General features: G+C 37.5%; 1 protein-coding gene across 1 annotated transcript in view; it reads left to right on the top strand.

Annotated features, from left to right (window-relative positions):
* NRXN1 (neurexin 1) overlaps nt 1-27,961 on the top strand; it is a 723,763-nt gene that overhangs the window by 215,049 nt on the left and 480,753 nt on the right. The window contains exon 5 of the mRNA XM_067292993.1: nt 26,968-27,269. Within this exon, the coding sequence (XP_067149094.1) occupies nt 26,968-27,269 (302 nt within the window). The remainder of the gene's footprint in view (nt 1-26,967; nt 27,270-27,961) is intronic.

Below are 27,961 nucleotides of genomic sequence, written 5' to 3'. Positions count from 1 at the left end.
CCCTATATGGATGTGTAGTGTGGCTGGTGCTTTGCTGACTTTACAGTAGTCTTTCATAAGTTATCAGGAACTATTATGTCTCAAAGGGACAAAGCACAAAAGGGAGAATTTAAAGGAAAATTATGTTATCACCTTTAATTGTGAGGATTTAATTACAAGTTAATTACAGAGGCTCTAGTTAGACCTATTATATGTGAATGAGAGCTGTCTCGGGAAAGAAATGGGTATGGATATGTTCCCTGCATGGAGTTCTGTTTTTTTAGGGAAATACAAGTGTTTGAGGGCTGCAGTTACAAACTAGTTGTTGGTAAGTGTTGAAAAATACTTTGAACTTTAAATGTCTTTGGTAACCAGGTGAAACTGTTAATCATCAGTTGGATCATGTGTGTATGCAGTTATAAGAAGTGAACAGATTTGCAGCTATGTTTCTTAAATTATGTGGTTTAGTGTAGATACAGTGCATGCAACAACTGAGAGACTTAATCTCCTTAATAATAGTGTTAATCTTTAACCAGTATAAAGTAGGCAAGGAACGATGACACTGAATCTACTTGTGCAGAAAATTTAACTTGTATCATCTAACTTATTTGTGCACGCATTGTGAAAAGTAGGCAACAGATGTTACTGTTAAATTAATGCCTACTTGAATTTTTTCCATAATTTGTTAGTATTCCCCTATAGGAATATTTTTAAAGCAGAAATACAGTTCAAGTCTGGGAAGTCATTGTATATTCAGCTTTCTCTATTATTTAATCATTTTAATTAGCTATTAGAACAAGAGTATTTTTACATTAATAGTTAAACTAGAAGAGCAATAATTGATCATTAAAAATGGAAAATTTTTTTTTTTTTTAACTCGTAATATCTGAATCCTTTTTTGCAAGGACACTATGAGCTACACTAAGGTTATTAAATTGAAAGAAAGCACCTTAACAGGTGTAGAAAAAAGGGAGGTTCCCAGCCAAACTAATTTAAAATCCTTACAAAAGAAGATAGTCTCCTGATAATTTTTTTTTCTTTTTTTTGAGCTGGTACATGCCAGCTTAAATAGAAAGCAGATTGTCATTCTGTGCTTCTGTTATTAGACTTCCCATGTACTCTATTATTAATTTCCACTATTGTTAAAGAATTTTTTTTAACAACACTCTACTGGAAGAAAATTCTGCAGCAATTTCAGATCAAGACATGTAGTCTGTAAATACTCACAAAAGTAGAGATTAGTCTGCAGGCATTCATGGAAGAAACAGTACCTGAACAAAACATTCACAAGGGAACCTGTGAAGAGAAAATGGTGACCTTGCTGGAAGATGAAAGCAAGGAAGAAGTCAGAAATGTGGTTAAGGCATACGCGTTGGGTCCTGGCTCTAGCACTATATAGAATTTTGCCATTTATTGTAAAGACTCCAAGAAACTGCCAAAATGATTTCTTCACTAGGGTGACAATCTTACTTTAAAACAACCTCCAGGCCCCCCAAGTTTAAGAGGAGAAGCCCCAATCAGCCCAACTGTTGTTATGTAGTGTCTCATCTTTTAAGTAAATAAATTACTGCTCCTACTTTTTTTTGTGCTGTGTATGGACCTAGAACAATGAATAATAGACATAATTTGCTTAAAAGCAAAATTGCAGCTGCAGACCTAAGTAATACAAAGCCTGTACTATATTTCACATATTTCCAAAAAATGTGGAATGTTTTGAGGTCTTTGAGTCAGCTGAGACGCAGATGGAGCCAGTCAGATGTGGAGTGTGACCAGCGTTCCCAAGAGTTATGTTGTCAGTGTATTTTCTAGTCAATAAGTTTCAAAGAAGAAAATGATGATAGCACTGATGGTACTTCTCTGCAGAAAGCAGAGAAGATGGAGTATTTCCATGGTGAATTAAAATACACACATTGCTGAGCACTGAAAATGAATTAAGGCAAACTGAGTAACTTCGTTTTAAAAGCAACTGTGAGCATTAATTGTCATAAATTCAGAACTAATTGAAAACATGTTGACAAAAATTGAACCAACAACTTGTCATTTTCAAATCTAGGTTAAATGAAAGTGCTGAGAATAAATTACCAAGTCTGATTCAGATTCACTTCTTAAGTATTTAGTGCATTTGCTGCATGTAGGGTATTTCAAAATAGTCTAGCTAAAAGAAGAGACAGCAAAATATCACAAGATATTCTGTTTCATATGACTTGTTTTCTAGGTAAGCTCAGGATGTGGTGTCAAAACTATGAGATCTGGAAACCTTTCTTGGCTCCTGTGTCTAGATGTGTGACTCAATTCTATCTTAATTCTGTCCTGGGTGAGACCGAGGTGCATGTGCCATCTCATATCCTTTCTCACACCACGTAAGAAGGAAATAAATCTGGGAACCTGGACTGTAACGTGTAGCTCCCAGAAGATCCAGCTGGGTCCCAAACCTGGATAACTAAGGAAATAGGACCACAAGATGTGCCGTGGCACGTAACTGCCCCCCAGTATGTTGCCATCTGCTCCGATAATAACCTAATGCAAATGAAACGTTAAAATCCCCAGAGATCAACCATTCTTATTTCAGGATTGATCAGTTACCAAAACATACCTTCACATGTTCATTAAATTAACATTGTTCTCGAATGCAAGAGTAATGTTCTTCCAGGAAACAGCAGGGTATGCTTTCTACCACGCATCTTGAAATACTGAGATATGAAAGTTGTCATATGTAAACTTGTGCCACAAATATCACACTGCTGGAATGCTCTCGAAGTTAGTCTTTCACATCTTTCTGCTTAGGAAGAAGATAAATGCAACTCTAATATCCCGAGTTCTACATATTAAAAGATGACACAGGTAATAGAGGGTGCTTAATCACCGAATTCGGAAATGTGATTAGGAATCTTACTTTTGGTGAGGTGGCCATCCTTGCATGATATGGTCACTTCTAAGTGAAATAGGTGTGAAAGTATATATCTATAATGTCAGTATATATGATATACGTGCACTGAAAAATACAGTTTCGATACTTCTGTGAAACAAGGAATGTGCCCAAACATTGATCTGTATCCATCAGTTTCATGCTCTTCCTACCACCACCGAGGAGCTAAGTTTCCGGACCAAGCATATTGCTGGCAGGGCAGGGTATGACAGGGAATCCCTGTGTCTTGTGACAGGCGTTCACTTCACTGCCGTTCCCAAGAGAGTACAATAACACCATACAGCAGCTAATCAGCATGGTGAAGAACCTGGTCCATGAAGATAGCAGTGATGTTAGATTTCACAAGGGCTAGTGAAGGCTGAAATCCCTAGCCTGAAGGGTGAAAGTTTGGGTTTGGCTCTAACAAGTGTGTGAATATAATACTGTCCAATGAAATTATTTCAGATTGATTATGTGTAACATAGAAATGCATTAATACATTAGTACACCTTACATCTTTTATACTTTTTAAAAGATACAGTTCACAAAGGAAAAACCTGACTGAGTTTTCTGTGAACATATGATAGAAAATGTATTATCTGATCCTCGCCAGGAAAATTTATTTGTTTTTCACTGAATAAAGTTTACTCTGCATTACTTTCATTGTTCTAATCATTTTAGTTCACTATTTCAAAAGTATTATGCTCGTATCCAGGTACTCGAAGTTTAACTTCTTGAGCTTTTCTTTTTTCAGAATTATATTTGGAGATGCGATGGTATCTGATGATCTAGTTAGCACTCTATAGTTCCTGTTCGTATGGTGTTAATTGCATTTGCTGATTGTTACAGTATGAGACTGGGAACATTTTTAAGAAAGCTAAAGTTGTATGGACTAGGTGTTCAACGTTGCAGTTAGAGTAACATACAGAACATTGCCAGTGTGAGATGAAATGCAGCCGCTCCGATGAATAGAAGTGAATCAGTGGAATATCCAGATGAGTGAAGGAAATGGCTGTTCTGAAAGCAAACAGCAACGTCGGGTTCCTTTTTAAAAATTCAATAGTATGTCCTGGTTTGAAGTATATCCAAAATCTTCATATTGGGATACTTGAAAATTAAAATTATTGGGCCTTAGAATACCAAAGAACGTAATGTAAATCAGTGGGTTTTTTGGAAGCAACTAATTCAGCAAAATCTTACTTTTTTGCATTCCATTATATCTTACATATAGAATCTCTATATTGGGATAAATTGGGAAGAACTTTAAGGCAGGTCATATTTTCTTACACAACTAATTAGTGCCCTAACTTTTCATTTTGCTAACTTGCTGCATGGAGTTGTTAGCCTCGAGGGCAGGAAATCAGTTGAGTTGTTTGATGTGAGGTGTAATAAATACTTTAATATTTTGTTTTGGTGAGAAGACAATTGAGAAAATTCAGCCTAACAAAGTTCACTCGATACATATTTTCTAGTGTACTATTATGTTTATGTAACTTGGGATAATTGACCTTAATTTAATAAGCCTTCCTAAGGCTAGTTTTACACTAGTAATAATCAAAAGGTATACTGTTAAGGTTTTTCTCTATAACTCAACACTCAAGTATTTGCTGGGTGTCTGCATGTTTAAAACCCCAAATAAAGACTTTCTGGTACCACTTAATGACTGCACCTTGCATACACTGTACAGGCCTTTGGTAGTAGGTCCTCAGTGGATTTTTGTTCAGTTACCATGGCAACATAGAACTCACTTCAGCCCCAGAGAACGCATCAAAAATATTTTTGGCTCTGTCAAAAAAAAAAAGTGTGTTTTTTATGTGTTTGTGAGGAAGAAAGAAAACAAACCATTGGTTTTTTAGGGGGGAAAAGGGGGCATTTTGAAGCGTTTTGGATTTTTTCTTTTATTTAGGTATCTAAAAAAATGACAAGAAAAAGAAAATGATTCATTTAAAATGCGTTATAAATCGTTTCACTAGTTATAAATTTGGAAATAGGAATTACATTGTATTCATGTCATGAGCAAATTAAACTGTGAGGGTTGTATAAATCAGAAAGATTATCCTTGTGGTGTGATCAGTTCAGATCTTCAAGAAGTTACAAAATACCCCCAGGTTTATATTAAATCTGGGCTTAATAAGCCTGCTACTTTCACGTGAGAGGAATGCTGTCCCTATCCTGATTGGCAAGAATAAGACTGAGTAGAGAAGATGTGTATAAAAATCCTTTGAATGGTAGTCTTGCTTTTGGGGAAATGTTAAAAGTAACGTGGGGAACAAATATTGTTGTGGCCACAAAGCTTAAAAAAAACCTATAACTATACTTGAGCTACCCATAGTCTTCAAAGCCTTCTCAGCTTGAAAGCTTTTAGCTCAATTTATTTATATCAACTCCAGTAAATTCCTTTGTATTCCTTTGTATATTTGTTTCGGTTAAGAACGTAAAGATTTCTATCTGGTAATTATGAAATTGTCTTTGATGACTATCAAGCAATTAAAATGTATAATCAAAAATGAGCAGAGGACAAAATCTCTAGTTTACTTGGCTGCATAAAGCCTGCAACCATGCATTAATTCTTGCTTGCTTTTATTATATTAAACGTTTTTTAAATTTTCCCTTGATTAGAGTCATGTTGCTCGGAATTATAACATTGCAAATGCTTTTGTAATATTTTAATAGAAAATCCTGTGATATAATAAAAAACTTTTAAGACTATAAGCTAATTTGGATTCCATTCCTTAAAATAAAAAAAGGTTTGTGTAATCAGGAGCGTTACCTGATTTTTACCTGTGTTTAACAAGTCTACTCCATTGAGATTATTTGCTTTTCATCACTTCCAAACTCTCTAAAATTTGAGCTGTGTTTTTGTTAAGCATGTTGTGAAAAGAAAATAAGCAGACTATTGGTTGAGTTTGGGAATAACCAAAAATTTTAGTAGGCATTTTTTTCCAGAGGAATGATACAAAAGTGAGCCTAAAAGTTTGTACTGGATAGCTGGTAAGGAATATTTGTACTGTAAGTCAGGAAAAGGATCAGACCTCAATTTTCAGTCACTGGTATGTCTTCCAAAGCTGGTCCTTAATACCAGCAAGAATTGTGAAATTTCTTCTCTTTAATAATCAGCTGTATTTATTCCAAATGCAATATTGCCATATTGGTTCTGAAGCTGGTGATTCTGATTCCTAACAGAGTGTGGACAGTACCCAGTCCTGTCTTGCAGTGGAAAATCTGGGTTTTTCCCAAATACAATGCTGTACTGTATATCTGTACATAAGATGCAGGGTCATGACAAGTGTAACAGAGATCTTATCCTAATAGCTAGCAGTCTTGCTTCAAAAGGTTAGAATTTTGGGTGATAATTTCTGGTCATGGTATGAGCTTCTGCTTGTACAGGCAACTATATTTTTGTGTGGAACTGCTCATTTACTTGAGAAAAATGCTCCAAAATTAAGATTAGATTTTGAGAATATTTTATTTAATGCATAGCCCTTAGTTATTCTAAATAGTTGCAGACAAAGTACACAGATTCAGGTAATGCCCACATCTTGCATCAGAGTAGACTGTATTAGCTTCTGGGATATCATAAATCCATTGGATCCAATGCTTGAATTAATAAGTAAAGTTTCAGCACATTGTTGTAGGTCACAGTAAGAAAATGTTTAATCTTTCTGCATTCATCTGTGTACATTGAAGGCATGAGGAGGTCTACAGACACTGAATTAAATTTAAATGTATCAGAAATATGCAGAGTGTTTTAAGAAAAATGTGAGTAAGATAGATTTAGCTTTGTTGGGAGCTGTTCATAATTGGTTTTGTTCTAACAATAAAAGATACAGCAAAATTGGGTCGCTGCTCGTATTACAGCTCATTTAATGAAAGAAAGCTGTGTGTATAGTGCAGCCAAAATATAGAATTATCCTGCATCTGCCTACTGAGGGATTTGGGATTTTTTGGTTCAGATCCTATTGAATTGTCTATGGTCAGCTACCGCTATGGGAAACCCCTCCCCAGACGGGAGTGGAAGGACCATGCAGCTGCTCCAGTATGTCCAGTGACCCTTACTCTGCTCTGGGGTGGCAGCAGCAAAGCTCCTACAGCGTTAAGGTGGGGGAAGGGTATTTTGAAACCTAATGCTGGACCTAAAAATTGATAAAATTAACAGGAGGACTTCATGTACTTTTGAGTCAAGCCAGTAAACATTCAAAATTACCTTCTATTAACTCTCCTCACTTGCCGAGGAAAAAATATTTAGATGTCGATTACTGTAACATCAGGCATGTGTCAAGATACAGCTTGTCTTAAAACCACTTTGAAAATCCAAGGTAAATTCCTGAATTTCAATGGCCATCTTATCTTTAGCAATAGTTTTTCTGAAACAGATCTTTGCTTTCACAGGGGTAAATGGACTTACCAATTTAGTTATTTAAGGGGTCGTTTGCTATGTTAGGAATCCACTTCACTCCCCCTCGCCCAAAAAACAGTGCAAAAGAACCAAAATCAGACCCAGAAAGAGTGAGGATAATGGTATGTGCTTCAAAAGTTGTCTGTTATTTGCATTGTGGTATTCTGAGCTGCCGCCCTAGACTGCTGTTGAGCCCTGCTCGAGGCTGTACAAACAGGCCAAAGAAGAGCTGGAGAAAAGGTGAGGAGAGGAAATAAAAATGGAGGGACTGAAGTCACCTAACTTGATGGCAGAGCTGCACATATCCTGGTTCTCAGCTTAGCTGGTTTCTTGTATAGCAGCATGGAAAAGCTGCTTATTAGTTTTATTTTGGGAGGGATGGGGGACACATAAATTAGAGGGGTGTAGCAATACAAAATAGAAGCTGCATAAGCTACTCATGGATGTATCGAACAGTAGTCATAATTTCATGGAAGCAGGTTTGTGCGTGTTGCCTGCTTTTGCTTATGAAAGTGAAATACTTCAATGCACCGTTGTCTCCATATCCACAGAATAAATAAACAAAATAATCTCTTAATAATAAAATGATCCAGTCAGATTATCCTGGAGTTAATTTGTGTTTTACCTCTAAATTTCAGTTTAGGAATCCAGTGAAAATGGACACAAGTGGAAGAGAATTAGTAAAGCGTGGACAGCTAGTCTGCAGACTTGTTGTTCAGTAGTACTTGAGCAGAATTATAATGATGGACGCGCTTCTTGTCTTAAGCAACTGTACCACTGAAATTCTATTTTATTTGAACACACACATTACCTCAAGAGCAGTGCTGAGGGGAGGGATTCTAATATACTTTAAACACAGCATCCTGTTAGTGCCAAAATTGAATGCTATAGGGGTTGCAATCAAAACTCTGGGAGAATCTGTAGGGAGCTGGAGCCTTGAGGAGAAATACAGATACCAATTGCAGAATGCTGTCTTGATTGACAGATGCAGCACTGCCCTTTCTTCCCTAGAAGTTCAGAGGGGTTTAAATAACTTTAGGAATGTAATAACTGGCCTGATGTTTCAGTGATGACTGCTAGTGTTTTGTGTGAAGAACACTTCAATTTTAATTAATTTGAAGTTATCCAGAGTAGTCATCAAATGGCTTTAAAAGTCTAATGACGTATACTCAGCAGAATCAAATAACTTGTGTATTGTACATAAAGGGCTTTGGCTTTACTCATTTTCTCAGGGTGTTATAAAATGGAACGAGATTTTAGAAAAGTAAAACCATATTCAGCAAACCAAAGAAAACACTAGCTTGTCGAATAAGGGTGAATTACTACCTCATAGATTTTATAGTATGAATGTTTCTGAATGCGTACTTGTCACTCTGGCTACTGCACCGTGGAATTTTCCTAATGTAGCAAATATAAGGACTAACTGGCCTCTGGGGCTATGTGTCTAAACAGCTGATGAGTAATTACTGGGGACCTTTGAGGCACCGGCATGGGAAGAAAAAAAGTGGAGGCAGCTAGTAAGAGCATTTAAGTTTGAATTATGATTTGAAACAAATTTTCAGTTATTTTATACCATAGGGAAGGAAAAAAAAATCATCTCACTTCTTCTGAAGGAAATGGAAGTGGTTCATTATTACCTGCAGTTTGCTTAGCGTTTTTGCCTACACGTAGCATTTTGCGGTTCCTGTGCTCAGACAGTCCCCCACCTGCTTACCACAACTGTGGGCTTCTGCGTGGAACCAGCAGTTGTGTCCAAAATGCTTCAGGAGAAGCAGTCGTGACTCTTGCAGACCTGTGCTGTTGTTGACCCAGACTTGAGTCTGGCATTTTTTTAACAGTTGGGAGATGGAAATTCCTGGAAAATGGACACTTGTTGCTGAAACATTTGGTCTGAGGGTAGAAGCTCCATTACTCCCCACTTACCCTCCATCCCGAAAAGAATAATTTAATGGGGTGAAGCCAGCAGCTGTAGTGAAGCCAGTGTTAGGGCCTTGATGTTCAGACAGCCTTCAGACTCTCTATGGAGATGAGATTATTGAAAAAGGAGAAGTAGCCAAATTTGGAAGTTATTTATTACACCTGTCAGTAGAGTGTGCCACCCTATCTCTTGTATGATGATCGCTTGTGAGATATTTTAAATTATCTTTTTCCTTCGTGTTTTTACATTAGTGGTCTTTGGGTAATTATTTCACTGTTGTTCTTTTCTTTATTCACAAGGCACAGGGCTATGTAATAAGCTCCTTTCCAGTAATAATAAATATCCAAATAGAAAAGACAGCTGTATTTTAGACAAATAAGTTCTTCAAGAAAGGAAATTATTTGTTGATGTGTAATTCATGTTTCTAAGATGAGCACGTGTTTCTGTAAGTGTCGTTCTCTCTTTCGATCCATATCCTTTTTTCTGCCCTTTCCCCTCACCTGAGAAATGAGATCTAAAGTTCTATATTGGATGGGCTTAATGGTGTGAATCTGTCAAATTATCTATTACACTGTAAGTCTCATGCCTTCTTAGGCATATTTATTGCATAAATAACAGGATAAATTATCTGTGGTGTAAATGTGCTGTCTTCAGTGGAATTATACCAGCAGATAATTTGACCCAGTGATGACAGCAAATCTTTGCTCTAAAATGTCAATACAGCACTAGTGTCCAATTATTTTTATACTCTGCTAATCCTCTTTCATTTTTACAGTATTACTGCAGGTTTCTATAAAAAGACTATTGGTAACATCTCAGTAGGGAAGACTCCTTATCAAGCAATTTCAAAGATTTATTGACTTCCGAAAAAAGTAAAGATCAGTAGGCAATACTGAATTCATAAAAAAGCTTCAAAAAATTGTAAATGCAGAACATATGGAATCCTGATTATTTTGCCACTTTCTGGGGTTTTCTCAGATTTTCTCAGATTTGCAAAGGAGACTTCCTGATAATTAGAAAATCATTCTATTTATTTTTATAGTACATATTTAAAATGATCCTTCTAGGATGAATGTAGATATGCCTTTTTACTCATTGCTAAAAATAAATCAGTGCACAGTGTTAAATACCATTTAAAAATATGGTTAGGCCAAGAAATCTACTGATCAGTTAAAAAAAAAGAAAAGGAAAGTCTCATTAAAAAAAGTATCAGTAGTAGGTCTTTAAAAGCCATGTTTTTATATAGTAAACTAATAGCTTATTAAAACATAATTGAACTCTCTTAAAACTAGTACATATTGAAAAAGGAAGAAATGCTAGAAAGAATTGTTCTCTGTTTCAAAATATAGGAAAGCATGTAATTGTTACTTAAAGAAACCTGATAGATACATTTAAAAGTTTCAGATCGTCTGGACGTTTAGCACTTTTGGGGGAAAGCTTTAGACAAACATGCTGAAAAGGGGAGGGGAAGCAGGCTTAAGGGCTTTAATATTGCACTGCGCTCTGGGCGTGTGTTTGAGCAGCTCTTTGGTACTGCCGAAGCAGGAGCTCGGCAGGTGGGCTTGTTCGCCCGTGCTGAGCTTCGGGTCAGCATCAAGGCTTAAACAGCTGAGGGCATTTGTTTAATGAACAGAATACGACTTTAGAAAACGAATGTTAGGTGGTGGTGGCTGCTGCTACTTCTCTGCTCCTTCGGAAAATGAGGATTACATTGACAGCTATCTGTATTCATTAGAAAAAAATTGCTTAGATATTTTTACATTTGTAAGCGTGTAAACCCAGATTTTCACATAGCCACATCAGAAAGTACTATTTGAATTTTTGTGGTTGTTATCTATACAAAGCTCTGGCATTATATTCTCCAGAGAGAGATGTTTGTATACATTTACAGGTCTCTTAACCAAAAAAATTCCCTTGTTCCTAAATATCATCACCTAAATTTTGATTATGAAAAAAGATTGTATTATTTTAAATTCATTTGGCCTTTTACTCATTTTTTAAATATGTCTCCATTATAATTTTTTTATATTTTGCTGCTGTACACCCAATGGAAATAGACCTTTTTTTGTGATTAAGCATCACTCTGGTCTTCAGCTATGACTGGGCATTTGCAGTGGCCCCTGATTAATGAGAATATCAAGCAGTATATGACTTAGCCTACCTGTGCCTTTTGGCAGGAATTACGGTGCAGTAAGAGTGGCCTCCAGAGAAAAGAAACCAAGACAGATGAAAGAAGGGGCTGGCACTGCGGAGGGAGAACTGAAGCAAAAAGGAAAGAAAAATAAAAGTAATATAGGTCCGACTGCTTCTAGGCAGAAATAGCACAGTCCTACTTAAGTTTATATCATCATAAAAAAGTCATAAGCATAAAGATTTTTTCTATGTTGGGAAGCCATTTGAGTGTTTTATGTGCATTTTGAAATAATCATTTTATGATTATGTACAAGTGCTCTGAATTTGCCACTAAATGTCTGCTTCTTATTTCTTCGTCTTTTTTTCCACTTATTCACATTTGTAATACATACGCAGCTGGTTGCACTTCTGCCTAAATATCTGTATAGGTATTAGTCTGTAAAATACACTGTTCGTCTGTCTTTCTGGCCATGATCTCGATGGGAGCCGCTATTGTGATACAAGGAATTTTAGTATAAGTAATTATAGTAGTACTTCATTTGCCTCTATTCTGAAATACGTATTTTCTGTGTCCTTTAGTTTTTAATCCAGATATGTAGTTGATTTTTGTTTCCAGGGAGAACACTGACCATTCTGATCCCAAATCAAGAAGCGTCTATGCAGTATTCATCACTGCAATGTTTACGTGCTGTCCTGAATTTTTTTGTCCAACTACATTCATAAGTAGAAATTAAAAACAAATTTTTCACTTCTTAAAGTGTAGTAATTGTTAGTCCATTTATAATATGGAGGAAGGTAATTTGAATTTTTGATTAAATATTAAAATTCAGTACCAGTTAAGTTAAAAAAACCCAAAACAGTGAAACTAACAAAATATTGTTACTAATAGAAGAGAACTTTTCCTACCTTTGTCTCCCTTCAGAAGAAAAACCTGGTTCTTAAAATCTTAAAAATTATCTACAACTTTTAATTTAGTCACATTTAATTTTTCATCACAAAAATGGGTAAAACAAAATGATCAGTCTATATTCTTTTACATACCAGAAATTCATTTTAAAATTGTGTCAAATTCAAATTCCATTTTCATTTGCCTTTGAGTGATGTGCATTTTTAGATTGCAAAAATACTCCACATTTCAAAGATGCCACTGTGGACAGTTAGTAAAGGTCCAGCCACTTTACTGTATGTAGAAAATGGGTACTGTGTTTTAAGGGCTGAAAATTAAGAGGAAGAGTATATAGGGATATTTTGGGGCCCATTTTTAATGCCTAGTTACTTATTGTTACAATTGAAATATAGTGGCTAATGCGGTCTGTAGGATAGAAGAGCTTTCTGCTTCCCAGCCTTGTTTGGCTGTTTTTCGTCTACTGACTGGTGGCAGCTGAAGCCAACTCAGAGAATTCTGTGCGAGAATTTTGAGTTTTGTGGAGAAAGTAATGTAGAGTAAAGCCAGTTTCTTTTAATGTAGCTATAGACATGTTATATGTTAGACGTTTTGCTGCTTGTTCTTAACTTAATGTCTTTAAAATTATTGTGTCCAGCTTCGTTTTTTTGAGTAATTCTAAGGAGGATGTTATCGTTATGATGTGAACTGTTCGTGTAGGACTTTCTAATGTACTATGGTTAATGACAGTTTATGTGGTTAATGATATGAGTATTCAGAGGAAAAAGATCCATTTATTTTCTGCTTATAACAGTCTGTAGTGTTTCATGTACGCTAAGAAGGCATCCTTCCTACAAATTCCTGTGCGTTTTGCTTTCCCTCCCCAAATGCAGGTTTGTTTTTGAAGTACGTACTTTGTGTGATTAAATAAAAAGAAGTGAAAATTAGTGAAAAAACTGCATGATCTAACGATTTTAGAAATGAATTAAAATTGCTGTTCCGGTAAAATGGAATAATTTGTCACTTATCTAGTGTTCCCTGTAAATCATTTAACTTGAGCGGCAACTGTCATTTTATCCTGATCTGAGATGGTGGTGAGGGATCATAGAAGCTTATATCGCAGTGTTCATACTTCTGGTAATTAGTAACTAATCCAATGATGATTATGTGTGTAAAATAAAAGAGGAGCTAGAAAAGCGTTTTCAGACTTTCTCCTCTGCTACTGGAACATGGCATTATACATGGTTTTGTAGCGCTTACGCTGTTAAATCCCGGTGGAATTTCACTTTATACTTGAGTCTACTTAAATGTATAACAGATTTTGCTTGTACATAATGAATACAACCAGTACAGACTTGGGTGCCTTGGTTTCATCTGTAGTGTCTTTATATGAAATAAACCATGCAGCAAGAATGTACTTTTATTAATTACCAGAGGTTATGGTAATTCAGAGTAGCTGAGGAAGGCACCATGTGTGCCTAGCCAAATCCTTACTTCCTTCTTCTTCTCTTTAAGTGCATGATTTGCTTATGGGGAAGAGCTTGAGATTGTGCCACCAGCTCCCTGAATCTTTGGAATAAACAAACGTCTGTACAGCATTTTTCTGCAAAAGGATAATTTTTAAAAAGTCCTTCAGAAATGATTCCTCACTCCTTCCAAATCAGTTGCTCATATTTCTCACGTTTTGTTCTTATATGAGGCTAGTGATGATTATTTTGTAATGAGTTTATTCCCTAATAAAAGAGGAAGAAGATAGTATAACGTGACCATTAAAGTTGAAATTTTTTTTAGAATACTTTCTGGAGTTGGTAACTTTTTTTGTGGTACCGTCTGCATCGTTCTGTAACAACAGCGGCTCTGTTCAGACAAAAGGAGGTTCGCGCTGTAATTGTAGCTGCTTGCTTATAACAACCTGCCAGTGACTTTTCCTTGTTTGCTGATTTACATGTAATAAAGGCTTATCTTGCTTCTAATTCAAAGTTTGCTTCAATATCACAACAATAGATTACACAACTTATTTCCAGGTATGCTGCCAAATAAGATACTCGAGAGTGGTGATTTCGGTTCCTGCTAGAGAATCTCTGACAAGGTTCTGTAGACTTTGCAGTGTCCCCCGTATTAACAGAGAAAAGAGCCAGGGTTTTATTTACCTGCTAGGGTGAGGAAAGAAAAAAACTGCAAAGAAGCAGGAGCCCAATCCCTGCTTGTGGGTTTGATCCTGAATCTCATGTTCTCCCCAAGTGGTTTTCTTTGACTTTTCTGTGAGGAGAAGAGGTGTTGTGAAGGCACAGAAGGGGATGCGAGGAAGGGAAAGAAGAATGGAAGTTTCTCTTATAAAAAAGAAAACTAGTTAGCTCAAATGAGGTAACAGAAAACTGATTGTCTGTAGCAGTATCAGTACTTCATCAATAAGGATTGAATTCATTTTAAGAAGTAGACCATCTGTACTCCATTTGAATTAATAATTTCCTAGGCATTATCGTAATTTCATCATTTTTGGTTTGTGTGTTGGTTTTGGGCTTACTTCTTAAATTTGTTACGCAGACAGTAGTCACCTGTGTTTCTGTCTGAGTGCATGCTTTATTTCTGTATGTAGCCCAGTAAACCTTTTTTATATAACTGGGAAGCCAGTTAAATTCAAATATGGGTATAAAAGGTGGAGAAAAAATATTTTATTCCAGTTTTCTATCTTTAGATACAGTGTGTGATTAACAGAATAATATAGGTTGGTCTTCTAAAAGGGCAATATGCTGGGATACCTTGTGTGTGACACATCCTGAAATACCGTTTTGTTCAGTATTGCATACCATGTGTAGACAGAATTCCCATCAAGTATAATTGCAGACCATTAGTTTCTCATTTTGATATGTTTACTACAGAAGTAGCAGTTTAGGCTGTCTTGCCTTATAGAGTCGGTTATCCTCATTAATAATCCTATTTACATGCTGTGATGGTAGAGTTTTCCCTCATTGCATTCCTTTCTGAAAGGCGATGTTTATAAATAAGTAGATGGTATGGTGTATAAACATTTGGATTTTAAATTACCATGACGTGGAGCACAAAACAGTACACCTGGGAACGTACTAGACTCTGGTTTGAACTGATTTATTTATTCAGTCCATATTTAATGTTTTGGAGATTGTGTAGCACTAGTCTGGCTTTTAGAAATAAAGTATCACTGGAATCAGCTTATTTTTTTTCTGTGAAAATAGTTCTTTAGACAGATAGCACTTTACTAAATTTTGTTTGCATCTTACTAGATTGGTTTTTCACACGACATGGGTGCTTGAAATTCCTATTTTTGCACTAACTGTATTTTAAGAGTTTAGGTTTCTTTATCCTTAAAGAAATATTACAGATACTATTAAATAACTTTGATTTATTCCATTGGGACAACGTTATTTCACTAGTCTGTGGTCCTATTATTGTTAATATCTTATCTACATAAGGTCAGACCATCCAGGAGTATGCATTTGATTTAAATCAAGCATGGGCACATGATGATATTTTTATTGAATCAGTAAGACCTACGAAAGGATTTAATGCCGCCTAGGCGGAGACTAGATATGCTGTAAATCTTGACGGAGAGCCACTGTAGGATAGTAGAAGTCCGCCAAAGCCTATGGAAATATTTCCTCTAGACTTTTCATCAGACCCTAAGGACTTAAATGAACCTTCAAAGAAGCAAGTATTAAAACCTTTGTTGACTTTAGTGGGAAATAAGAATAAATTCTAAGTGAGCAAGTAGGCAATGCATCCTTTCTGCCTTATGGGCTGTTATTAATAAAACACACTTCCTGTCTGTGACCTCTCCGGGATGTAAATAGTTCGGGTGTCTTTCTATATATGTGCATATCCTGTTATTCAGGGTTGTAACAGAAGTAATAAGCAATAATTTACTGTACTCAGAATTAAGAATGAAAACATGTTAAATTCAGTTATTGGTGTTCATAGTTTGTTGTGTTTTTTCTATGCAGATAATTACATTTCAGTCATTAAATAAAGTGCAGCACTTCATACTGGCTGAAATGACTGCCATGCATTTTTAATGCTTTCTCTATTTTGTAAGTCTCATCAACTGATAATTTAAAAAAACAAACAAGCCTATCACTACGCACAATTGGGTATTAATAAGGTGTGTTCTTAATTCATTCTTTAAAACTAACCAAAAATGTACTAGGAAATGGTGTAGTGGTAATATTACAATATATTTTAATAATAATTTTTCTTAGGAATCTGTCCATTCTAAATATTACTTTCCTCTGAAAAGTAAGAGAGCCTTGATACAGAGATGGTTACCATTTTTGCTTCATGGCTTTTTCGGTTCTGCATCTGATACACAAAATGTTTTGACGTGTTGTACGTGGCTTCTGCAGTATGTGTGCTGGCAACGTCTATGTTTTCCGGTGTGTGTTTCAAACAAGACACAGTAAAGCTGTGTAACACAGTTTCCTGCTCCTGGTTGTGCCGGGTCTTTGGCAGGCTGCGCTGAGCAGAAGCCGGACAGTGGCAGGGCTCTTCCTCTTCTGCCTCTTGTCGTCCCATTCCGTATTTGGGTACGGCAAGGGAGCACTGCCGTTACCCTGCCTCATCGCTTTCCAGGTGCCAGGGCTATTTGGAGCGCAAAGAGGGCTGAACTTGAATTCAAGTAACCATAAAAAGGATTTTAATTTTTCACGAGGAATGCAGTAATCCAAAGACTGGAGAAGTGCAGGGAAAACTTACAGCTACCTCCCCCTTTCTTTCTCCCATCTTTTTTTTTTTAATTGTGTGCAGTCTGCCCAAACTCAAGTATTGTCCTAGTAATTAGTATTTGAATTCATGCAGTAGGTATCTACAGTGTATAAATAAAAGACTTTTTTTTTGTGTTGAGATTCTTCCTGTAAAAAGATACTACAACACTTCCATCAGTTTGGAATCAGCAGTTTCCAGAAGTCCTTCTTTTATAACACCAAAAAAGTGTGTTTTCGTAGGTGTCAGCTACAGGTGTACAAACTATCTGCTGAAAAGTATGGTGGCTCTGAACAGGCAGCACCTATTGGAAAATGAGATGAAATCCAGTTGAGTATCCTGACTCTCTCATTAGATGTTCAGTTGAGCCGTGTGACCTTTTGTCTTGCAGACGTTTTTTCTAGCAGTGAGATTCATCAGAATAAAAATCAAAGTTGTTCTTTTGTTAATTATTGATGCCAAGAATGATTTTCCTAATATATCAAAATGTTGTTGAATCATTTCAGTGTTTCCAACGTTAGTTTCCTAAAGGCTGTTTACAGTAGAAATCTCAATGAGTTTGACTAAAACAATAACAACTGTGGAAAGGGAGGGAGTTGCTGCTTGTATCCACAGCTGGAGCTTGCCTGGAGTATCAATAAAGTTTGATTTTACTTCAGAAATGAGATTGAGAGATTGCTAGAACCGCAAGATATCACATCTGAGCTGCTGGTCATCCTTGCAGTGCTCTGTTGTGCTGAGCCTTCCAGCCCCCTTTTAGCTACCCATAATTACTAAAACCCTAAATGGCAAATGAAACCAATGAAGTGAAACCAGTCTGGATCAAGAATGAGTCAATTAAATTAGGGTGCCCATAGTTACACCACTGGTCTAAGTCCATCATCTTTAGGATTTGGCATATGTAAATAAAACAAAATTCAGTATATTTGTATGGAACTTCTTGTTAGGATTTTGCTAAATACTTCAGCGGATTGGTTTTTGGCTCACATATTTTTCATTCTGAAATGAGAGAAGATGGTTTCCCTCTTTGAAATGTTGATTCCCAGTGAAATGTGTCATTTAGTCAAATAGAAAGGTCTGTCAAATGTCTTCTGTTTTTTTTGCTGTTCCGCTCTTTTGCTGTAACTGAAGTTACATTAGCCTTAGTTTCTTTCTCTCATTCTGCAGTTCTTACGTATTTTGATTTAGCATAACTTTTGTTCTCCCCTTCTCCCTTTGGATCAATTTTAACTATATACCAGTACTCTTCTGTTTTAATGTTTTGTTTTTCCCTATATCCATCTGTCTGCCTGTCTATCTACATTGGACTATTTTGAATTAAGCAAGTATTTAATGTTATTAATTCTTTCATGATTCTGAACCAAAGCTGGCATAAAGGGATAAGTCCGATAATGTAAGCAACAGAAGAAAGGGAGTGAGTTAGATCTTGGTGTGTTCTCATTGTGTTCATTTCTGGCCAATATCAGTGAAAGAAAACATTATAAAACAGAACAAGGGCTAGATTCAGCCCTGCTATGTCTGTCTGGTATAAAGCAAAGTACAAGAAAAAACATTCAGTGAAAAGATCCATCTTCAGAGATTTCCCTTAGTCTCTATCTTGCTGGAAATACTGGAGAATGTGTAATAGTGTAAATACATTTCAGTGCATTGTCACTGAGGTTTGCCATGCCAGCGAGTGATATATTGAGCCTGCTAGGATTACTAACAAAAGACTGCATCTTTTGCTAAGAGTAAGGATACAAAAATGTGGAACACCTTATTTTTAAGGAGGAAGGAGGCAGGCACAATTGTTTCTATAAAAATAATATCATAAAAATATAAAAATAACATAAAACAATATAAAAATCTTTTAGTTATATGCCATGTATTTGCGAAGAAATTTAACTGATATTAGCATGTTGTATTTTATTGCTACTACTTTTAGCTCTTAAAGGAGAGTACTTAAAAGAAGGCAAACTTGTTGAGCTTATTGAATTAATATGAAATATTTTAATATGATTCTAAAGAGAAGGATTGATAACACGTATTTTCAAATATAGGTAGCAAATAATTGGACACTTTAGTAGATTGTCTGTGGCTGCCAAAAACATCATCTTGGGTAAGCGTATGAAGAACTGAGAATTCCATAGTATTTTAGAATCTAGATTGGAAAATCAAGAGGTACAACCAACATATTGGATTAACTGTCAAGGCCTGAGGTTTTTTATTTTTATTTTTATTGTAATTAAAGAAGTTTAATAAGAGTTGCCTTTCAGGAGTTACCCTTTATGTGAGAAAGCAACTAGTATGCATGGAGCTCTGCCTGGGGACAGGTGAGGGGCCAGCTGAGAGCTTGTGGGTCAGGACTAGCGGGCAGCTCAACACGAGTGACATTGTAGTGGGTGCTGCTATAGACCACCTGATTAGGAGGAAGTAATAGATGAGGCCTTCTTAGAAAACTGGAAGAAGCTTCAAGCTTGCAGGCCCTAGTCTTCATTGGGGCTTTAACTGCCCTGATATCTGCTGGAGGGACAACACAGCCGGACACAAACAATCCAGGAGGTTTCTGGAGTTCATTGATGACAACTTCCTAGCTTGGATGGTTGAGAAGTCAACAAGGAAAGATGCTCTACTGGACCTCATATATACAAACAAGGAGAAACGGATCAGATGTGAAAGCTGGGGACAGCCTTGGCTGCAGTGACCATGAGATGGTGGAGTTCAGGATCCTGCAAGGAGGGAAAGACAGCAAAAAGCAGGATGACAATCCTGGACTTCAAGAGAGATGACTTTGGCCTGTTCAGGGACCTGCTTGGAAGAATCCCATGGTTTATGGCCCTGGAGGAAAGAGGGGTCCAAGATACCTGGTTGATTTTCAAGGATCTCTTCCTCCAAGCACAAGAATGATGTGTCTCAACAAGCAGGATATCAAGAAAAGGTAGCAGATGTCCTTCATGGATGAACAAGGAGCTCCTAACAAAAGTCAGACATAAAAAGGAAGTGTAAAAGAGGTGGAAGCAGGGCCTGGTGACCTAGGAGGAATATAGAGACACAGTTCAAGCATGCAGGGGTGGAGTTAGAGCTAAAGCCCCCTTGGAGTTGAAAGACAGCAAGGAAATTGAAAGGCAGCAAGAAGGTTTCTATCAGTACATAAGCAGCAAAACGAAGGCTAGAGAAAGTGTGGGCCCACTACCAAATGGGGCAGGGGCTCTGGTGACAAAGGACATGTAAAAGATCAAGGTACTGAATGCCTTCTTCACCTCAGTCTTTACTGTTAAGACCAGCCTTCAGGAATCCCAAGCTCCCGAGATCAGAGGGGAAGTCTGGAGCAATGAAGGCATTTCGCTTGGTGGAGGAGGATGAGGTTAGGGATCACTTCAGCTGGACATACACAAGTCCATGGGCCCTGATGGGATGCACCCACAAGTGCTGAGGGAGGTTGCTGATATCACTGTAAAGCCACTCCTGATTATCTTTGAAAGGTCGTAGTGATCCAGGGAGCTTCCTGAGAACTAGAAGAAATCAAATATCACCCCTACCCTTAAGAAGGAGGATCCGGAGAACTACAAGCCAGTCAGTCTTACCTCGATCCCTGAGAAGGTGATGGACCAACTCATCCTATATAATGTTTCCAAATACGTGAAGGACAGGAAGGTGATTGGGAGTAGTCAATGTGGATTTACAATGGGAAAATTGTGCTTAACCAACCTGATAGCCTTCTATGATGAGATGAGTGGCTTAGTGGCGGAGGGGAGAGCACTGGATGTTGTTTATCTTGACTTTAGTAAGGCTTTTCTCACTGTCTCCCAAAGCATTCTGATAGACATACTGATGAAATATGGGCTATATAAGTGGTCAGTGAAGTCAGTTGAAAACTAGCTGAACTACCAAGCTCAGAGGGTTGTGATTAGCGGCACGAAGTCCAGCTGGAGTCCAGTCCCTGCTAGTGTTCCCCAGGGGTCGATACTACTTAACATCTTCAATAATGACCTGCACGATAGGACCAAATGTACCCAAAGCAAGTTTGTCTATGATACATAACTGGGAGGAGTGGCTGATATACCAGATGGTTATGCTGCCATTCAGAGGGACATCAACAGGCTGGAGAAATGGGCAGAGGGGAACTTCTAGCAGTTCAATAAAGGGAAGTGCAGAGTCCTGCACCCAGGAAGGAATAACCCCATGCGCCAGGGCAGGCTGGGGGCTGACCTGCTGGAAAGCAGCTCTGTGAAGAAGGCCTGGGGGTCCTGGTGGACAACAAGTTGACTGCAAGCCAGCAATGTGCCCTTGTGGCAAAGGAGGCCAATAGTATCCTGGACAGCATGAGGCAGAGCATTGCCAGCAGATAAGGAAGGTGACCAGTCCTCTCTACTCAGCCCTGGTGAGGCCACACCTGGAGTGCTGTGTCCAGTTCTGGGCTCCCCAGTACGAGAGAGACATGATGCTACTGGAGCGAGTCCAACAAAAGGCCACTAAGATGCTTAAGGGAACTAGAGCAATTTCTCATGTGAGAAAAGTCTGAGATCTGGGACTGTAGCTGGGAGAAGAGAAGACTGAGGGGGGATCTTATCAGTGTGGATAAATATCTGAAGGGAGGGTGTGAAGAGGACGGGGCCAGACTCTTTTCAGTGGTGCCTGGCGTTAGGACAAGAGGCAATGGGCACACGCTGAAACATGGGAAATTTCACTTGAACATAAGAGAATACCTCTTTACTGTGAGAGGGTGGTTGAACACTGGAACAGTGAGATTGTGAAGCCTCCATCCTTGGAGATATTCAAAAGCTGTCTAGACATGGTCCTGGGCAGCCTGCTCTAGGTGACCGTGCTTGAGCAGGGGCATTGAACTAGACTATCTTCAGAGGTCCCTTCCAACCTCAACTATTCTGTGATTCTGTAAGAAATGTAGTAGCTTTGTCCATGTTTATTTAGCAGGTTGTAAATCTTCATTCTTATCACATGACTGCCAAAAACGAAGTTACTAGGTAAGAAAATAAATTGTTTGGTTAAGAACCTTCAGGTAGATTACAGCATTGGTTTGTTTGGGGTATTCTTTGTTTGTTTTCTAATCAGTATTTTTACAGGGCATAGAGGTTTTTTATCAGTGTTACCTTCAGAATGCTATCTTATATTTTAAAACACTTCAGTTGCTTTTAAAGAAGAATTATGATGTAAAAAGTGATTTGAAGCAAAGAACTGTAGAGCAACCTGCCTTCATTTCCGTCTTTGGAAAGTAATCCATGTTCCTGAATTAGATACTTAGGGATATGATTGCAACACAAAAGAAAGTGGTGATGAAATCTTCAAGTTAGTGTAAGCATTGCTGGTGAACCTACAGAGCAGTGTGGTACAGATTTTCCAACTTAGTTGTGAAGCAGTAGAGCTGTGCATACATTGAACTGCGTTGATAGATCTGGTTAGTTCAGGCCTTGGGCTGTGCCAATAAGACTGTAGCTTCCTCACCTCCCTTCTCAGAAAAACCTTCAAGCAGACCCAGCCCAAATGCTCTGCAGTATGCTTCTGGTTCTAGAGATGGTTGTGTAGATCCAGGTCAGAGTATTTTTTCCAACTATATTTGGGTGCTGTACATTTCTTGTACTTCCAAAGTGCCAGAAAAGGATTGAGTGATAGGTGAGCTATCCAAATTAGCCAGCTGGAAATTCTGAAGGTTGAAGTTGTCTCAAATCCCACAGAGGGGAGGATTAATCTTCTAACTCTGCAGTGCGTGAACGCACTGATGTCAGATTAGAACCTTTTCCAGCTATCCTGGGAAATAGCTAATATTCTTCTTCTAGAAATCTGAAGTATGGCTGTGATCTACCTGACAAGTACCAGCACACTGATGCAGCATTATCCTACCCTAATGGAGTTTTGTTACTGGTTTACAATGCAAAGCCTTAGCAATCAAATTCTGTATCATAATACTACAATGAGTTTTGATGACAGAATATGCAAAACTCAATCCTCCTGTGTAAAAATAGCAAATGATGGACACTTCTGTTTTCATAGGTGAACCAAAAAGAACAGTCAGAAAAGAATGAGATTAAAGTGCCCCCCCCCCCCCAGTCTTCAAGTTTCTCAATCAAAACATTTTTCTGAAGTAAAATTACTTATTATGTTCAGTTTTGGGATTAATCTTTTCTAGGGTTAGGTCAATTTTTAAACAAAAGAATGTTAGTTTGAAGCAAAGCCAAAGAATTTGTTTAAATGTTTCAGCATATCTAAAAAAAGAAAAAACATTGAAAAAAGATCTCTAAATTTCAGTTTCAAACTCTCCATACATTTTTGTGGCTAAAATTACTAATTAGATTATACCCCCGATTCTTGAATACTTTACCAAATTCACCAAATGTGCCATCTGATTGCTCCCCTAATCAGCCCGATTTAATAAATCAGGTTGATTAAGTACTGATCGTACAATTCTTCAATCTAGTCTCTGCCCTGTGAGTTGGGAGGAAGCTTCATATGGAATTGGTTTTGATCAACTCCTGTGCCAGGGTGAACATGGTACAGTATTATGAAGGGAAGAACTGCATTATCTCTTTAATACTTGTTAGGTAGCATGTATGAAGATCATTAAACCTATCAGTTAAGGACATTACCAAGAAGTATTGTAGGCCTTATTATAGAAGCCACAAGGAATGGGAAGGAGTTCAGAAATTAAAACCGAATTCTTTAGAGTGCATAATCCATCATGGCATTGATTTGAAGAAGATACTGCAGAAGGAGAAAAATTCAGAGATTACCGTTAGTGATTTTACTGAAAGACCATCTGATGGGATCCATATTAAATAGATGTTTTTCAGTCACTACTGTGCTGATTTGATCTTTCCAGTGACAACTCAGGCTGTTTTTCCAATAAAGAGGTGTAGGGATTTGGCCTTTTATTTTCTCCCTCAAGGAAAATGCTATTAAGTCAAAAAGATTTAGTCCTGAATACTTACAGAAGTGCATGAAAGACGCAAAAATGTTAACCTTAAAGGCTTTTTCAAGTTTGTGTAAATTGTGGTTCTATTTGCAATACGAGACGATAATGCTTTTTGTTAGCATTCAGAGCTTGCGTGAATACTCCTGCTTGCTTCTTCAGGCTCTCCCGCAGGAATGATTTAAGAAATGTATGTGACTGGCATGCATTTATACTCCCATGCATTTCCATGCGTGTGTAAATGATACGGTTTTACAGGAGTAGTTTACAGTGTGTAATATACATAAAATATAATGCATTTTGATTTGGTTTTATCCTTTGGCTTTCTTTGTTTCTAAGCCATTAAATGCATGGTACATGTAGCCTTTTCACAAGTTGCCACATTTAAGATTTATCATCTATTAAATATAGTTATTTGTGCTGTTTTAGTATAGCTTTGCAGTAAGCATGGGATTTCTGTAAATCCATAGCAAAGAAATTTGCTCTTGAGCATTTTATGCCTTTCTTAAATATTCGTTCAAGGGTATGTATGGTAGTCCTGCAGTCTGCTGCTTATTAGTGCATTGACATCCCAGAAAACGCCTCATTTTCAAATGCTTTATGCAGAATGAGCCATGTTTTTTCTTGCCTGCAGAAGCATGTTAGGATCCAGTACACATCACTGCCAGTGCAGTTCTGTGATTTGCCTGCAGGCCTGTGGTTGGAAACAGGAGGTTTTAAGACGTGGAGAACAGGTGCAGCAAATTCTGCATGTCCTTAGTGTATGGTGCACTACATCTCTTCCTTGCTGTGTCTGATACGCTAGGGAGGGTTATAAGCAGGATGAACAGGTATTTTCCTGCTTCTCTAATCTTGGCCATGCCAAAGATAAAAATAAAGATGTGGACAGATTAAATAGGCCATGTTTTTGCCTCAGTCTTGCACGTGGAATCTAGATCACATTTCAAACAAGTTTAACAAAGGGTAGAATTTGTCCTAAGGGATACAAATGTATGGTGGGTCAAACTTGTCTGGTCATAAAGTACCAGACTTTTAAAAACTGAAATATTAATTTTCAGTAATAAACATTACTCAAAACACCTGTAAGAATGTCATTTTTGTCCGGAGTGGAATTTCTTGTCAAAAAGGAAAAAACTTGCTCAAAACTGCTGTCCTCCTGAAGCTAGGAGGATGAGACGCCCCTTATGTTAGAGGCTTTCGTACCACACAACCATTTCCACTCACAAGCCTGGCCATCTGGGTATTAGTTCTTCCCCAGAAAGGTGATCGGGTTTGTCTGTGGCGGTACTAACTAGCTGGATTTTACAGATCCATAGGTCTTTGGTTAGGCTATCCCAACATTTTCGTTGCATATAGCTCCTGCTGCGTGTTTACTGTGCGTAATGCATGGCCAGTGTAGGAGGCAGCCTGTGACATGTATGATAAGCTGCTGCTTGGAACAGAGGGAATGTTGCTTCACCTGGAGCTTGAAACTGGGGAGGATTTGTTTTTTTGTGTTTTGTGAGAGATGTGTCCGTAAAAGATAGCAGGAAATACTGCCTCTAAAGGTCCTCAGAGACTTTTTTTTTGTCTTTTTATAAAAGTATTTGTTTTAAAAATAGGCCTAGGCTGTGAAATCCAGCTGTGAATTTCCTGTGACAAACTCTGTGTAAGGCAGTGATAGCTCCAAGTTTTTTGATTTGGGTCAAGATTCTGCTGAAGCCTGGTTTGGGCTTTCTGCAGAGCATATTAGTTGAACAGTCAGTTTGTTTTTTAAAGTAATGGTCTGGTTGGATTTAAAAAAGGTCTGAAGGATTCTGCAACAAAGCAGTGAGCTAGCACTTCAAAATAATTGCAATCTATTAATTTTTAATATTTGGACTATAAATCTGAGCTAAAATGTGATTACTGTTTATAGTACTATCTGAAGTTACTTTGCAGTACTATATGAACTTACTATGCTGTGCTAGCTAAAGAAAAAAGCAGCATTACAAATACCTGGCATCTGTGTTACCCCTGCAGCCCCATGCAGAGAGACTGCAGGTGAGATGGGACCGTAGCTCACAGATATGCCCAGGGACTTCTCCAAAAACCCTTCTCTCCTGCCTGCTTTTTTCATGCTTTCGTTCACTGCTCTCTTTTAAATTCGCACTGTCGTTGTTTCCCTTGCCTGTATATTCATCCTTACGTTTGGTTTCTGTGCTGATTGTATCATGGACTCATCTGTGCAGCTGTGTTCCTGAGACTGAGTTTATGGTTCTTACAGATGATGAAATTTGATATCAGCAGATTTTCATACCATTATTCTTATGCTGCACCAACACTTACAGATTTCCCTTGAAAGATTACTACCACTTATTATTAGCTAAATGTAAAAAATCCTATGATTTTATATAGCTGCAAAACTTTGTACAAGCATAATGTAATCTTAGGGGGTGTGTGTGTGTGTGTGTGTGTGTGTGTGTGTGTGTTTGTGCATATAAGACTTAAGAGATGTTGTTTTACCTTCTTTTCTGATGAGACTGAAGGCCCAGCTTCTGCTATTTGTATTTCTCAGTCACTTTCAGGATAAGCTAAGTAAATAATCAGTATGACACGTACTAGCTAATAAAAATGCATCCCAGAAAAACTAGTTGTTTACTAATGTATCTAAATATCCTGAAATAGATTCTTAAGAGAACGTTTTGTAGTTTTGGTTTATTCAAGACCTTAGGCCTAAGCGCTTAATTAGCCAGGTTCTACGTTCCTTTTGAGGTGCTGTGATTTCAGTGGGCGTTAGAAGGAGAAGATCTGGGCTTTGACTGAAACACTTTGGTTTACATGTTCGCTTAAACGTTATGTCCCTATATAAGTTCCAGATCAAGCTGTTTATCAGCAAACATATTAACACTATTTAAAGTACATTTTCCGAGTTTAACCATAGCCATGAAAATCCTGTAAGAAGACACCTAAAAATATGTTCACAGTAAACACTACAGTTACCTTTTTTACTTTATGGATTTTAATGATTTTAAATGAATTACTTTGTGATACAGTGCTTAATACTAATACCATTGAATTACTTATACAAATAATTAATGAGTGTTATTTTTAATTATGTGCCAGTGATTTATTTATTTTTGTTTTTCCTTCTCTTTGTCAGGAAAAGAAGAATATATTGCGACGTTCAAGGGATCAGAATACTTCTGCTATGATTTATCACAGAATCCCATACAGAGTAGCAGTGATGAAATAACTCTGTCATTTAAAACACTTCAGAGGAATGGACTGATGCTTCATACAGGAAAATCAGCTGATTATGTCAATCTTGCGCTGAAAAACGGAGCTGTCTCCTTGGTCATTAATTTGGGCTCTGGGGCCTTTGAAGCGCTGGTGGAACCTGTGAATGGGAAATTTAATGACAATGCCTGGCATGATGTGAAAGTAACCAGGAATCTGCGTCAGGTAACAGTACAATGGATACAAGAATAACTGACTTTGTTATGGCTAAATGTTTGATGATTTGAAAGTTGCATAGTGTGACATTGGATGTTTAGTGAGCATTTGATTAGTGGTTTGTTTGCACAAAGAGGGATATTCCTGCCACACTTGAGCAGGGGCATATCTAGAAAGTAGTAGGGCAAGTGGCTGTCTGCACGAGACAGTATTACAGTCAAATGTCAAGACTGTAGGTGTCACTTAGGTATTTCTCTAGTACAATTGTCTGCCCTCTGGTCTTGTATTAGTCAAGACTGATAACTTTCCATTGGGCGTGAGTTTCTCTAGTTGAATTGCAACTCTTTAATTTAAACCAATGTTTTGTCTATTTTTCTCTCTTAAAAAGCGGGCAGTAAATTCATTGTCAGATAGTTTATACGCTGTGTGGAGGCATCTTGTGTGCCATACCACATTTAACTAAACAAAAACAGCAGAAAAATATGTAGGAAGTTGCATGCTTATTTTTGGTGATGTGAAAGGGGGTTCGTACTTCGATAGTTAAATTTGAGGTTGGGATGGGAGGGATGCGGGTGAAGAGAATTCCATGTATGTGTGTATACTGTATGTGTTAACTAAATGTACAATATATGCACGTATGTGGCATTAACCTGTTATGTATATTAATGTTCTAAGGTAATTTATTGGTAGTAACATGTAAC

The sequence above is a fragment of the Apteryx mantelli genome, chromosome 3, assembly GCF_036417845.1.
Source record: "Apteryx mantelli isolate bAptMan1 chromosome 3, bAptMan1.hap1, whole genome shotgun sequence".
NCBI classification, from domain to species: domain Eukaryota; kingdom Metazoa; phylum Chordata; class Aves; order Apterygiformes; family Apterygidae; genus Apteryx; species Apteryx mantelli.
Note: the sequence above shows the minus strand (reverse complement) of the source record. Positions and strands in the feature narration are given on the sequence as shown.